At 43.7% G+C, this 15,634-nt stretch overlaps 1 protein-coding gene across 4 annotated transcripts in view; it reads left to right on the top strand.

Annotated features, from left to right (window-relative positions):
* The first annotated feature begins 2,937 nt into the window (after positions 1–2,937).
* Positions 2,938–15,634, top strand: part of PUS7 (pseudouridine synthase 7) — a 55,433-nt gene continuing 42,736 nt past the window's right edge. For all 4 annotated transcript variants that reach the window (XM_059934144.1, XM_059934143.1, XM_059934145.1 and 1 more), the window contains exons 1-4: positions 2,938–3,163; positions 12,061–12,490; positions 13,377–13,461; positions 13,595–13,696. In XM_059934144.1, the coding sequence (XP_059790127.1) occupies positions 3,037–3,163; positions 12,061–12,490; positions 13,377–13,461; positions 13,595–13,696 (744 nt within the window). In that variant the 5' untranslated portion in view covers positions 2,938–3,036. The remainder of the gene's footprint in view (positions 3,164–12,060; positions 12,491–13,376; positions 13,462–13,594; positions 13,697–15,634) is intronic.

The following is a 15,634-nucleotide window of genomic DNA, read 5'->3' as shown; positions in this document are numbered from 1 at the left end:
TTCAATTTCTCAATGGTCACAAAGAAAGCTAGAAGACATGGGAGCAGGTCTATTAAATTTCCAAAGAAAATTTATTTCAAACTGAAATTCTGTACGTGACTAGTAAACTACCAATCAAGTGTGGATAAAGAATAAAGGTGTGGGGACTTCCCTGGTGGTGCAGTGGTTAAGAATCCGCCTGCCAATCCAGGGGACCTGGGTTCGAGCCCTGGTCCGGGAAGATCCCACATGCCGCGGAGCAACTAAGCCCGTGCGCCACAACTACTGAAGCCCGTGCGCCTAGAGCCCGTGCTCCGCAACAAGAGAAGCCACCGCAATGAGAAGCCCTCTTCCACAACGAAGAGTAGCCGCCGCTTGCCGCAACTAGAGAAAGCCCACGCACAGCCACGAAGACCCAACACAGCCAAAAGAAAAAAAAAAAAAAAAAAAAGAATAAAGGTGTGTTCAGACATTCAAGAGCTCAAAGAATTTCCCTTTCATTTATTTCTCCTTCCTCAGGAAGCTACTGGAGATGTACTCCACTAAAATGAGGGCTAAACAAAGAAAAAGAATGCATGGGATATAGGAAACAGAAGACACAACACAGGAGAAAAATAAAGTGGGAAGCCCTGACAACAGCTGTGCACTAGACGTAGATGGTGCAGGTCAGAAGGCTCCAGAAGAGGCTCCTTCAGAAAGATTAGACTCATAGAACTTCTCATCTATCTGAATCTCTGGAGGGAGAGGTTTAAACAATCATTAAGAAGGCTTAGTGATGAATAGTAAAAATAAGATCATTATTAACTGCAAGAAAAACAAAAAATTGAGGAGGAGAAGTAATCATAGTATATTACTTTGCTCAAGATGTGAGTAATGTTTACCTAATTATCATGAAGTAAACACAAATCTGTTTTTAAAAGTACAGTGTAACTGGGGACTTCCCTGGTAGCGCAGTGGATAAGACTCCACTTCCAGTGCAGGGGGCCCGGGTTCAGTCCCTGGTCAGGGAATTAGATCCCACGTGCATGCTGCAACTAAGAGTTTGCATGCCACAACTAAGGAGCCCTGGAGCTGCAACTAAGGAGCCCACATGCTGCAACTAAGAAGGCTGCCTGCCGCAACTAAGACCTGGTGCAAACAAACAAACAAATATTTTTTAAAAGGTACAATATAACTATATCAAGCAGATAAAGGGAAGGGAAGGGTGGTGGGGCTGGGGGAAGGAAGAAGAGCTAAACCCTCATTTTCCATTAAGTGAAGTCAATAGATAGTGCCTAAAAGTGACACATCAAGAAATAGCAATGCAAACATTTTACATAGAGAAATGAAGGTAAAAAATCAAAATAACCAGTTGAAAGATGAAATGACTTTGTTTGAGGAAAGGGAAACAGGGAAGGGACAGGGTGGGGATACAGTCTCTTCTGTTTCATTGCAAAACTTACAAGGTTTCTATAGAATTATTTGACTGTAAATCACAGATACGTATAACTGATAAAAATAAAAAATAAAATTAAAGGAGAAAAAAGATTGCTCTAAACCCCAATTTTTGCCTCTGAACAATTCATATTCCGGTGAAGGAAACAGACAAAGTTTAATTTAAGATTGAGTGCAGTAAGTTCAACAAGGGAAATGTTTGCAATGACTGAAGGAGCACAGAAAACAATTAACTACTATCTGGGGAATGGAAAGAGGCATCTAAGATGGACAGAATACTAGACAATAAAAAGGAAGAAACGAGATAAACTGTGTGTGTTAGGCACTTAGCAATCCATAGTACTGGTGTGGAGTTAAAAGCAGGATCCTGAATATTATACATAATATACATGTTAGGATGTAATTTTAGAGTCAAGGAGAACATTAAACTGTCAAATGTTTATTAGAGGGAGTTGGAATGGGGAAGAAGTTTTGAACACTCCTGTGTTATTTTAACTATAAAAGCCAAAAAAGAGCTGCCTTTTTGGAAAACAAAAAAAACAAAAAATGCATGTTTTACTTGGATCTTGTCTAAGGCAGTTTAGGCTGAAATGCAAAAAGGGTAGGTTTTGACCATGTACCCAGTTAATGTCCAAAGAAATGTGAACATTCTTTCCTCCATACGTGCTTGTGAGGAGTTGGGCCACAATCTCAGAGAAGGTACTTTTTAAAGTACAGTGGACCATTGAACAATACAAGTTTTGAACTGCCCAGGTCCATCTACACAGATTTTTTTCAATGAATACTTACTACAGTACTATATCATCTGCAGTTAGTTGAATCCATGGATGTGGAACTGCAGATACAAAGGGCTGACAATAAAGTTATACTTGGATTTTTCAACTGGACAGAGTTGGTGCCCCTAACCCCTGCATTGTTCAAGGGCCAACTGTATACGAAAATTAAAAGTTTAGATTGAATTTCTACTGTGTGGGTGTGGTAAAAATACTTGCAGTTGTTGTCATTGGGACATTAACCTATGAATTAACCACAGTTCAAGAAAATGTGATTGTACATGCATTAGGGACAGAAAACTACTCGAAGTACTTAACTGAGGTGAGTAATATCAGCGGAAGGCAGCATAGAACGCAACCAGTCTTAGCGAATGACCTATGATCAGCTAACCAGATTCCCACATGTAAACCCAGATTTTAAAAACAAGTCTACTGCTGCTATGGAAAACTATATGGGGGTTGGTCAAAAATTTAAAAATGTCATTAGCATATGACACAGCAGTTCCCCTCTGGGTATATAACCCCCGCCAAAGCCCAGGTTCGACCGCCTGAGAGTTCACGGAGTGAAAGGACCACGGGGAGCTCCAGCCTCGCAGGTTGCAAGGCCAAAGGGTGCAAGCACCAGGCTTCCCGGGGGCCACTGACCAGGGGTGGGAGGGAGTGGGCGGGAGCTCCTCCACAGGTTGGTGGGCGGGGGCGGAGGGGCGTGGCCGGCGGCGGAGGGCGTGCTCCGCCCCGGGGGAGGGGCCAGCCGGCAGCGGCGCGTCGTTGCGCTGCACGTGTGTGAGGCCAGCCGCTGTGAGTCCGCTTGAGCACGGCGGGGCCCAGGCGCCTACCGCGTCCGCTGCTTATGCTTGGCTGCCCTTGCTGCTGGTTCTTCCGAGTGGCCCTAGCCGCCGCCGCCCTCCTGCGCCTGGAGCAGCGCGCCCGCCTCCTTGTCGCCCGGTCCGCGCCGCGCGCGCGCTCTCAGGCCCCGGGTAAGTGTGCGGCCTCCCCACAGCCACCCGGGCTCTGCGGCCAGCCCTCGGCCCTGCCACCCGGCCCAAAACCCCACCCGGAGGGGCAGAGTGGACTGGGAAGGCGTCCCGGCCGTGGTCTGAGGCCGCGGCGCGCCCATGGCGCCTCCATTACGGATCGTGCCCGCGGGAGTGTGGCTGGAGCCCGGCGGGTTCTGCGGTTCGGCGGTGCCAGCCCCGCCCCCCGCTCTCCCGGCGGGTCCTCGCAAGCGCCGCGCCCTCCCTCCTCCCCGCGGCGCTGTTAGCCCGAGGATCCCAGTCCCACTCCTCCCTTTCTTTGCCCCTGAGGTTCTCTAAAGTCTTCTTCCTCCCGGAAGAGAAAACCCGCCTTTATCCCGAAGCCCTTTATAGCTTCCGTACACCGCTGAGCCAGGCTTCTACCGGGTCCAGCCCACGTGCTTTCGTTCTCTTATTTATCTGTCATTACTAACAGCGAACCTACTACGTGCCAAGCAGGCACTCAGGTGACTGCTTGTTTTGTATACGTTTCCCAGTGTAGGAGCAAACCGGAGTTTTTCTCGGTCAGTGTTTCATGAGTGGATGGAGGAGGTGCTGCTGGGCGTGTTGACCCATCCACACGGAGTCGTTACCGCCAGCCCTGCACCGAGAGGTTTAACAGTACACCCTCATTGCCTGGGTATTAGCGCCTGCCAAGAAAGAGGGTTTGGAGTGTTTAGTCTTTCAAATATTTGGTTCCGTTGTCAGACCACTTTTTTTTTTTTTTTTATTCCGAAAACATAGGGTTACTAAGGGCTTTTGTTTCAAGTCTCTCATCATCTGTGAAGCCGGCATGCCCCATCACCTTGGCAATCCTTGCCTTGCACCTCCTTGCCTTGGCAGTCGAGGCACCTGCCAAAAATCAGACTGTACACTCACACTGGATAGGCAGTGATGTTGTTCAGTCATTAGGCAAAGTAGCCAACAGTTCGTGTGTATTAATTTACAACTCCTTTTGAACGTATCTTTTGATTGATAGAAGCTGGTGCAGTAGAGCTGTTAATGAAACGTGGCTTTTGGCCCCAAGTAGGAGAGAGAAATAACAGTCCAGCTGGTCTGTTGAATAAGTTTGCTCCTGCCTCAGGTTCTTTACAGGCACTGTACCTGCTGCCCGAACACACATATCTTTTCACGTCTAGTTCTTCCTTCAAGTCTTTGCTCACACGACACTTCCTTAGAGAGACTTCACTAAAGGGCACCCCTCTTACTCTCACCGTCCTTACTCTGCTTGACTTGTAGCGCTTATGCGTGCATGTTCTGAGACTGTTTTATTCTCTGATATGTAAGCTTAATGGGGGTAGGAAATTTTCCTATTTTCCCCAGTGCCTGGAACAGTGCCAGACTCATAAGAGGTGCTTAATAAATATTTGTGGAATGAACGAATCTAAGGGCCTTAATGACTTCGCATATTAGAGTGTAGTCTGTGCGCTGCCCTGAAGAGAGTGCTCTTTGTCGTGAAAGCTGGAGGGATTCTTGATGGTTTGCAGAGGATGGAGGATAGATGCATTTAAAAAGTGGAAGTTGTGGAGGGTTTTGAAGTACAGATAAGATTATTATGGCTCTTTTTTAGATGTTCATTTTGCAGGAAGTAATGTTAAGGGACTGTCAATCTTGTATTAAAATTTTGAAAATGCTAAACTTTATTTTTGTTGTGGATTGTAGAGGAAGCTTATTGGTGAATCTAATGTCTTAATGAGAAAGACTTTTAAATACTGTTAAAATTGTAATATTTCTAATCCCATTTGGCTCGTTCAGAGTGTAAAAGAAACAAAACCTATTACTTTAGTATTCCCGCTAAAGAATTGTGTAGGACTTTGAGTTCATGGGTAAGTAGCGTTAAATTTCATTCTCTTCCCAGTTGTAGCATCAAGCTTCTGGTCTATAAAGATTTTAGTTGACATTTGAGAAGCTCTCATTAGTATCATGGATAGTGTTTTTGTACAGCATTATGTTTCTTAAAATTTTTTTTAAATTTTAGTACCATTTAGAAAACTCGTAAAGCTGGGCCCTTTATTCCCCTCCCCCCCTCCTTTTTTTTTTAAAGCCAGTCACTTTTTACAGCTTTGAGGTAGAAGGCTTGAATATGTATATTTAGATCATCCTGAATGCAAAACTCATTTCCTTAGGGAAATCAAATGGGGGCGGTTAGGGTTGTTTTATTTTTCTGGTTGAATTCTTCTCGGCCTCTTCGATGTTCACATGATTCATTCTCTCTCTCTCTCATTTAAAAATTATACTTCATTTCAGTCTTCTCTTTTGTGTAGTTTCTGCTTAAGAAAACAATACTGATTTGAGTTCTGCCTCCCTTAGCACAGACATTTGCATACCTGTTATAGCAAATATGTTCTCAGCTTCTAGGCCCACAGACAGAACTTAGCAAAATTTATAGTGAGTGATTTATAATCACTTGTGCTATATATACTTTAATAATGTCTGTGTTAGGGCCATTGGCTAAAACAAATGGAAAGTATACTTTTGTTTAATGAGCTTGTCTTTACAATTAAATGTAACAAGAAAAAGAGATCAGGCAAGTGTCCACAAGTGTCAAAAAAAGGACTGCCAAAAGATACTAAAGGTCTGTTTATTTGGTGCTCTTGGCAGTGCTTTGAGGGTCTCTTAAAATTAAATGGTATTTGAAGTAGAAAGCCATGTTTAATCATTAGCCCAGAGAACAAAAGAAGCATAAGAAGCTTTGTCTTTCCCCAGACTCAGCAATACAGTTCTGCGGTGAAAACCATCCATAATAAATATTAATGACCAACAGTTGAATAGCAACAGCTAGTACAGACCTTTGACCAAGTCATCATTTTCAGCTTTAAAGAGAAAGGAACTGAGACTTAAGAGAGGTGACCCACTTGGTAAATGGCAAAACCTAGATCAGGCTCTAAGTCATATGCCCAAACTGCCAAGCAAGAGTTGAAACCAGTGGTTGATACTTCAGATCCACGATCTGTTAATATTCTCATTCCAGGGATGTTAGGTGTAACAATGCTGTCCTAAACCTTCCAGAATTTCATTCACATAGGGGAGAGTGAGGAGATGGGGTGATGCCCATATTTTGGCTTAGGTGACTGGTAGTTTGTTGCTAACATTCCTTGAGTAAGAGGTGCAATTTAAAAGAAGTGCAGGGCTTCCCTGGTGACGCAGTGGTTAAGAAACCGCCTGCCAGTGCAGGGGACACAGGTTCGATCCCTGGTCCGGGAAGATCCCACATGCCGCAGAGCAACTAAGCCCCTGCGCCACAACTACTGAGCCTGTGTTCTAGAGCCCATGAGCCACAACTACTGAGCCTGTGTGCCACAACTACTGAAGCCCAGGTGCCACAACTGCTGAAGCCCGTGCGCCACAACTACTGAGCCTGCACTCTAGAGCCCGTGAGCCACAACTACTGAGCCTGCGCTCTAGGGCCCGTGAGCCACAACTACTGAAGCCCACGCGCCTAGACCCCGTGCTCCGAAACAAGAGAAGCCACTGCAATGAGAAGCCCGCGCACCGCAACAAAGAGTAGCCCCTGCTCCACGCAACTAAAGAAAGCCTGCGTGCAGCAACAGAGACCCAACGCAGCCAAAAAACATAAATTAATTAATTTAAAAAATAAATAAATAAGAGAAGTGCATTTGTGGTGGGAAATGATGAGATCACTTAGGGGCATGTTGAATTTGATGTTTGATTCTACCTCTTACTAGGCTGTGTGACCTAGAGCAAGATACTCTCTTTTTTAGTGGCTAAGATGGGAATAATAATGACGCCTAAGTCACAGGGTTGAAGCGAGGCTTGATTGAGCTCCCTGTACACTATCATTGTTTAGCGGTCGTTATGATTGCCTTGGACCCCTCCCCTGAGTAAATCAGGGAGTTGGAGATGCGTCTTGGCTGGAAAACTTGGGAATGAGAAGGGAACAGGACTGGGGAAGGAACCTGGGGAAGCCCAAATTTAAGCAGCATGTTGAGCAGGAGGGGAAAAGAGCACCTCGAGAAGCAGGACAAAAGCACGGAGTAGAAGCCAGATCTTCCACCAGAATGTAAGCTCCACGCTGGCGGGGCATTTATTTGATTCGCTAGGGTGTCGCATGCAGTACCTGGAATAACGCCTGGTACAGGGGTGCACGGTGAGTATTTGCTGAGGGGATGGAGTGCAGGGACGAGGAGTGAGTGACTGTTAAAATGAGTCTGGAATTCCCTTCAGAGGGGTGCAGTTGCAGGGGAATGGTTATAATAAGGGGTCTTGTGAATGTGCTGGAAGGAGGTGTGTCTGTCCCAGGATCCCTGTTTTCTTTGTGAGCGGCACACAGCACTTGGAGAAGACCCTGCTGACCAGGGATGGCCGGGCAGCATGGAGGGCTGTCACAAGAGGAAGTCCCCTCACCTGGCGATGTTTTCTCCAGCAGCAGCCAGGAACACAGATGGAGACAGTAGGATTGGTACTTGGGTGAGGTTTAGCAAGGATCGTGCAGCTGGGCTAGTGAGCAAGAGTGTTGAGTGTGGCTTAGGAGTTAAGAGCTGTTGAGGTTTGGGGCGTTTGAAGAAATGAAGATGGAAGAGGTGGTGTCTTGGGACTGCAGGTCTCTGTGTTTGAAGAACAGGTGATGGGAGAGAGGGAGCAGTAGAGCTGGACAGAATGGTGGTTTAATGAGAATAGAATAATTAGTGTATCTGTTTATACCTTGAACTTTTATTTTTATTATAAAAAATTTCAAACATGCAAAGTAGAGAGAATGATGTGATGACATCGCCATATTCTCATCACCCATTGTTGTTGCAACAACTATCAACTCATGGCCAATCTTGTTTTAAATCTATACCCCACTGCACTTTCATTCATCACTGGTAAATTATTCTGAAACAAAGTCCAGACTTCATATCTTTTCAACCATAAAGATTTCATCCTGTATCTCTAAGACAAAGATTCTACTTTTAAGTGGAACCGCAGTGATATTATTGTACCTTAAAAAGTTGACCATGCTATCTTAATGTCATCAAATATCTTCACTGTTTTCAGTGTACCTGATTGTCTCATAAATACTTTTTTTAACAGTTGATTTGTTTAAACCTGGATTCAAAGAAGAATCCACCCATTGCATTTCTTTGTAGGTTTATCTGTACGTTCCCCTTTCCTCTTTTTTGTCTTGCTGTTTATTAGTTGAAGGACTGTCTTGGTCCTTATTGAGTTTCCCACATTCACACTTTTGCTGATTGCTTCTGCATGGTGGTGTTTAACATCTTCTGTCCCTGTATGCCATCTAAACTAGTAGTTAGATATAGAGTTGCAATCAGTAAGAGCTTCATAGATAACAGCATGTCCTTTCAGGGGCCTGCAGTGTCTGGTTGTCTATTTTTTGTGATGTTAGTGGCCATGGTCCAGTATTTCATTAGGGAATTGCTACTTAGTAGGTCTTTGATATCTGTAGATGGGGAACAGTTTCAGCACCTGTTTCAAGAATTCTTCAAAATATCTATTGATGCTTGTAATACCTCTCTGGATTCTCTGGCAGGTACAAAAGAATTACTGTCCTCAAAGAATCTGCAGACCTCTTGAGGGAGGACAGGGGACTGGCATTTATTTAGTTCCTACTGTGGCCAGCCACTCTGTGTTTGTCATCTCATTTAATCTTCACGACAGTCCCATGAAGCGCATATCATTCCCGTTTTACAGCTGAAGAACAGAGGCTTGGAGAGGTTAAGTAATTTACTCAGACCAAGTTACACAGCTAGAAAGTGGTGAGGGAAAGCATGGTATCTGGGTGCCCACGTGGGTAGTGCGGATGAAGGGAGGTAAAATGGGAAGACATGGACTTAACAGAGAGGAAGGCATGGGAGTCAGGGCTCATGGTCTTCAGATGAGTTTCAAAGGACAAGGGAGCCCAGGGCTGAGACAGGTGTGGAGGACCTCCCACAAGAGAGAGCTCGTGAATGGTCAGGCTGGGAGTGGGCACCTGTGCGGGCTGGGCCTCAGTCGTCGGAGGCCTGTGTGGAGGATAGTGGCACATGGTGCTGGATGATGTATGGTGCCGAAGCAGAAGGATGGAGCAGAGGAAGTAACTGGTGTTTCCATCCGGGCTTACGGCCATCACGTTGTTGAGAGGGAGGCTGATGAGTTCTCTGCGTCCTGGGAAGGAGGTAGACGTCCTGCAGACCGTGGAGTCTGAGCCCAGCTGCGGATGTGGCTGTTGTTAGCTGCGCTCTCCTCTTCTCACCTCAAGAAGGGTACCGGGATCTGCTTGTAGATCCTGTCAGGCCAGCTGAGAACGTTGTGAGGGTTTTTTGTTTTAGAGATGTCTGTGTCTTTAGTGGCCAGCAGGCTACTTGAGGGGGATGAACCGGGAGGAGCGGGGGGCCCCAATGCTGGATTGTAGGTGATTGAGAACTCGCCTAGGTAGTGGCCGATCATCTCGGGCTGATTTCTCCCTGGTTGAAGGTCTTGCCATTGTAGATGCCCACCATCTCGGGCAGGATGATCACGTTGCACAGGTGCTTCTTCACCACCTGGGGCTTCTCTGTGGGTGACGCCGCCTTCTTGGCCCCGTGCAGGCACTTACGCGTGATGCCGCTCCCTCCGAAGCCCGCGGTTCCGCATCAGCTGCTCACAGGACATGTCCAGCCCCTGGTTGAGGTCCACACTGCCACTGGGGCATCGGGGAGCCATTGTGGGTTTGGGGGTAAGAATATGTGTGACACAGTGTAATAAGTGGCCATGGGATGTCCCCCAGGTGCCAGCAACACCACAGGACTGTACGTGTGCTTATATCCCTCCTACCCGCCATGCCTCTTCCTAGGGTCCCCATGTCAGGAAGATCTCCCCTTATCCTCTCAATTCCCCAAGACAGAAAACCTGAGTCATCCTGTAGTATTTCCTCTTTCCTCCCACATTTGTCACCCAGTCCTGTCCACGCCACCTCTTAAATGTCCCTGAATCCACCCCTCCTTTCTGTCACCTTTGCCTCAGCCTTAGATCAGGTTTTACTAATTTCTTACCTCAGTTGCCATCTTACCTAATCTCCCAGCCTAACCCCGGTTTTTCTCTTTGAAGGGATACCATGAAATCTCTCTGGCTTACGAATTAGGTGACGATTTGTTTTTTCGGATGTAATTCCCTCTGTTCAGCTTGGTGTGGCTTCCGCCAGCTCCCCAGCTTTAAGTGTAGGTTCTCTGCGTGCGTGTTTTGCCCTCGTGATGCATGGTGAGCTCGGTGGGGTTCCTCCAGCGCTCCATGCTCTCCTGTGCCTCTGCACATGCTGTACCACCTTCCTCCCGCTTTTTGCACAGCCTCTCTCTTACTCGTTCCCTAAAGCTTGACTCAGGTGTTCACGTCTAGTCTTCCATTAGGAAGAGGTCTTCTCAGACACCCTCACGCCAATGCCCTCTGAGGTCTTCTGTGTGTTCCCATGTCTCAAGGAAGCCCTGGGCCCTGCCTGCCTCCGTCACTGGTGTGCAGGCTCTGAGGGCAGTTTTGTTGGTAGAAAATGAGAATGAAACACCATCAGCATCTCATAAACTAGCATTCTCTTTTACTATACCTTGCTTAGAACACGTAAAGAATAAGTGCTTTCTTACTTGGATTAGAGATAATTTTGTATAACTAGGTGCAGTCTACTTCAGTTCCCGTTTTCTTGGTTTCTTCCATTTTCTTTTTTTTCTTTTTTGTCTTTCAAAGGAAATTGTTTTTACTGACATTCTTCTCTACTCCCCCCCCCTTCTTTTTTTTGTAGCCTTTCACTTTTCACTTTTCTTTCCATTCTTGACTTTTGACAATGAGGCAAGATCAAATACGGATTCTTAAAATTTAGTTCATCATTATTATTCTACTGTAGATGCTTCTGTAGGTGGGCTTCTTATTAACCAAGCCTTGGAGAACTAGAATATTTTGCTCATTTATGTTCTTTATAATATGTTTACCAAGTTCGTATGTTAATTTTAGCATTTCCCTATATAAGTGATACAGGAAGAAGCTTTATCCTTATTTCACCAAGAGCATCAAATAAGATCAAATTAGACAGGCGCTTGCGGTCTTAGATAAATGTGTGCTCCATACTGGGAAGTGCGTATGGCTTCCTAGACTTTTGCTTAGTACATTGTGTATGGGCCAGTTAAATGATAATCTGTATTTTTTAAATTGTGGCAAAATACACATAACATCATTCTAACCATTTTTAAGTGTGCAGTTCATTAGTGTTAAGTACATACACATTTTGCAACCAATATGTAGAGCTCTTTTTCATCTTGCAATACTGAAACTCTATACTCATTAAAGAACTCCCCATTCTCCTTGCTTTTTAAAAAAATATGACATGGTATAATCATATCAATAAATGACTCATGTTAGTAAATTTATTTATATACTTTTAACTTAATCAGCTTTTCTAAAAGATAACAATATACGTGAAACAAAACTCAGATGCTACAGCTGTGGTATTCAGTAAAAACAAGTCTCCCTGCTGTCCGCAGCCACCTACACCCTCTCCTAGAAGTAACTACCTTTCCCAGTTTCTTTTCACATTGTTTCTACATGTTGTTCAGTTTATGTACTAGATGTCATTGTTCTTAATTTTTTGTTAATGTAAAAGCACTGAGGTGAGCATCCTTACAGTTAAAACTTCAAGCACTTTCTTAATTATTTTCTTAGGATAATTCCTGAAAGTAGTATTTCTGGGTCAAGAGGCATCCATATTTTTAAGGCTTTTGCTGTCAAATTCCCTGCAGAAATATTGTGCCATTTTTCTATGCCACTAAAAGTATATTTGGAAGAATTATTTTAATAAATGATATTTAGGACCCTAGGGACAAAGTTAAATGTGCCTCTATTTGCTGAAACCCAATTCTTTATTGAAGTGATTATTTCTGCCTGCTCTTTCTTGTTTCTAAAAGGTTCTCTTAAATGTTTTCTTGGATCCTTGAAAATGGAGATGACAGAAATGACCGGTGTGTCATTGAAACGGGGGTCTGTTGCTGTCGAAGATAATGACAGTGTGGCCCCAGGTGAGGCAAAGAGACAGAAGGTCTCAGAATGCTGTCCGACCAAAGATCAAGACAGGCTAGAGAACAACTCTCTACCCAGCAGTGAAAAGGTGCCTGGGCCACCCAGAACTGCTGGAGAGGGTAAAAAGAATTCTGACCCTCGGTCGGAGAAGGAGGAGGAGGAAGAGGAGGAGGAAGATGGCCTTTCAGAGGAGGGTGAGGAGGAGGAAGAGGCAGAGAGCTTCGCGAACATGATGAAGCACGGGCTCACCGAGCTGGATGTAGGCATCACTAAGTTCGTAAGTTCTCACCAAGGATTCTCAGGAATCTTAAAAGAAAGGTACGTTTCGTTTATGTCAGGTTATTTCAGTTGTATTAGTTCTTTTCTCTGGAAAGAAATCAGCAGTCTGTTTTTCCATTTAGCTTTCTGTCCCCAAGGATTGTTCACACTGATGGTCAATAAGGAATAGGATGAAGGAAAGCTGCCTGGATGTGTAAAAGAAACTATTTGAAGATAAAATGACTAAATAACAATTTCCCTGTGGCATCCCTTGTTAATATGTGAATAGGTGCTGTTTATTTCCTTAAAATATATTACTTTAAATGGTGTCAAGTTTTCCCTTGAATTGATCTTAAAATCTTAAACTCTTTCACCTGAATGGGCCACATCTACAGGAGAAAGAAGGTGGTCTTTGGAGCCAGGTGGATCTGGGTGTGAATCCAGTTCAGCCACTTCATAGTTACTTAACTCCTCTGAGCTTCAGTATCCTTGTCCAAAATTGGATCATAATTCTACCTGAGGGTTGTTGAGAGTATTTTAAATAATGTCTGTAAAGTATTTAGCATAAAGGTAAGCTTCCGGGTGGTTCACGGTAGATACACAGGCTTCTGATTTGATTAAATTTACTGTGTTTTGTGATTTACTTTAGAATGGACTGTATAATCATAGGGCAACATTAATAAGCTTTGATTTAGGCATTTTTCTGGAAGAATATTCTAGAAGTTCAGAGGGTCTTTTCTGTACATTCTGGTACCAAGCCAAGGTGTGGCTTAGAATTCATTGTGAAACCAGAAAAAAATAACTCCGTGACTTTGCACTGAAGGTTTTTATTTTTAATCCCTGTTTTGCACAATGATAAGGCTTACTGTTGAGAAACTTTCTCCTAAAATTAATAGGCAGCAGCAAAATGTTGATGCTCTGAGAGTTTGCGTTTTCTTTTCCTCAGATATTCTGACTTCGTTGTTCACGAAATAGGAAAAGATGGACGCATCAGCCATTTGAGTGACTTGTCTGTCCCAGTAGATGAAGAGGTAAGAGCAGCTCTCTAGCAGAAGTCCCCTTCTGTATAAAAATAGCCTTTCCTGGAGATCATAGAAATATAGAGCTTTGACAGCCTTGAATTCTGTGTGTGACTCACTGGGAGTTCTCATGATTATTTTAAAGGATCCTTCAGAAGATGTATTTACGGTTTTAACAGCTGAAGAAAAGCAGCGTTTAGAAGAGCTCCAGCTTTTTAAAAATAAGGAAACCAGTGTTGCCATTGAGGTAAGTAGCACAAAAACATATGAAATGGTTTTTTAGGGTTTTATTTTATTTTTTTATTTATTTTGGCTGCACCGGTTCTTAGTCACGGCATGCGGGATCTGTAGTTGCCGCGTGTGGACTTACTAGTTGCGGCATGCGGGGTCTGTAGTTGCCACATGTGGACTTCTTAGTTGTGGCATGCATGCGGGATCTACTTCTCCGGCCAGGGGTCGAACTCTGACCCCCTACGTTGGGAGCGCTGAATCTTACCCACTGGACCACCAGGGAAGTCCCCAGGGTTTTAATTGCTTCTTGTTGGATGGATGTTAATAAATGTCTTTTGGAAAAATTAAAGTAGTTAACAAAAGAATGGCTTTGCCCTATTTGATCTAAAAGTGCATTGCACTAAAAATGTTTTTATCAGTGGCAGATAACCAGTATCCAGATAAGCTATGGGCCAAAAAAAAAAAAAAAAGGTTATGTTTCTGCTTAAAAAATTTTTTATGTGACCACAAATCAACAAAGAAATCTGTTGTTTAGAACTGCAAAGTGACTGTTATATCACACAGTGTCTGCTGCAAAGGACTATCTCAGCCTGACAGTGGTCCTGATAGGGAGGCCCTGGCTCCAAAGGCCTCCTGGTCTCAGATTGGACTCTGGGAGGGGGAGGAATTGGGGGAAGGAGGTAAGGGAGTGTTGCTTTGCTCATCTTGAGTCTACTTCTGCTATTCAAGAAAAAGAGAGCTCAGCTACTAAATAGAACAGTAAATGCCTTTTAAAAAGCTTTTCGTTATGAAAATTTTGTTCTCGATGAGTGCTGTCCAGTGGAATTGTGGTGGATTTTTTTTGTTTTTGTTTGGTTGTTTGTTTTTGTTTGTTTTGTTTTGTTTTTTTGGCTGTGCCGCATGGCATGTGGGATCTTAGTTCCCTGACCAGGGATCGAAGCTGCGCCCCCTGCGTTGGAAGCGCAGAGTCTCAACCACTGGGTGGCCAGGGAAGTGCCCTGTCCAGTGGAACTGTGATGCGAGCCATGTTTTTAATTTTAAATCTTCAAAAAAATGTAAAAGTAAAAACAAACAGGCAAATAATTTTGACAGTGTATTTTATTTACCCAAAATATTTCAATATGTAATCAATATTTAAAAAATTACTAGTGACATGTTTTACTTTCTTTTTTTCCTACTAAGTCTTCAGAATCCAGTGTTATTTTATACTGGTAGCACACCTCTATTCAGACTAGCCACATTTCAAGTGCTCAGTTGCTACGTGAGGCTAGTGATTACCACATGGGACAGAGCAGCTCTAGGTGATCTCTATAGCAAAGCAAATGTGTTACAAGATTTTAAGAATCTTGAAGCACAAGATTATTAGAATTTAAAGTTTATTAAATTCATTTTGTACTATATTTTGACGACTTGCTGGATTTGGGGTTGTTTGAAATTTCTCCTTCCATTGCTCTCAGGTAAAAAGAGTTTACTGTAACTTTTCAGAATTTATTATTTGCCTCCAACCCTCATCTCCTCTTCTCCCCACCAAAATTTCTCAAAAATATGTACTGTTAAAATTTTAGGGATCTTTAGTTACTGAATTTACTCATAGACAAAATGTCCAGCAATGCCAAGGAGAAAATTCCTAAGACTTGGTTTTGAGAGCAGTCTAGGAGGATGATCCAGGCTTCCCTTGCTTGTGCGATGCAGTTACATATCTTAGTTGCATAATACGCTTTTCCTACAGAGATGACAAGATTTACTGTCACCTTAAAAATTATAGTTATGCCATCTATTGAAAGCTTTTACCTTAAAGAGTATTAACCATGGGCAAGTGTCCTCATCTAAAAAACAGGAGGATGGACTTTCTGAATTTTTGAGGTCTGAATATGTATTCACTCATACACACTAACTATGATTCCAGCTCATTGCTTTCAGTGAATTCTAGATCTAGACTCACTTTTTTTGGGGG

This window comes from Balaenoptera ricei, chromosome 9, assembly GCF_028023285.1.
Source record: "Balaenoptera ricei isolate mBalRic1 chromosome 9, mBalRic1.hap2, whole genome shotgun sequence".
NCBI classification, from domain to species: domain Eukaryota; kingdom Metazoa; phylum Chordata; class Mammalia; order Artiodactyla; family Balaenopteridae; genus Balaenoptera; species Balaenoptera ricei.
This window is presented reverse-complemented; position numbering and strand designations above follow the sequence as displayed.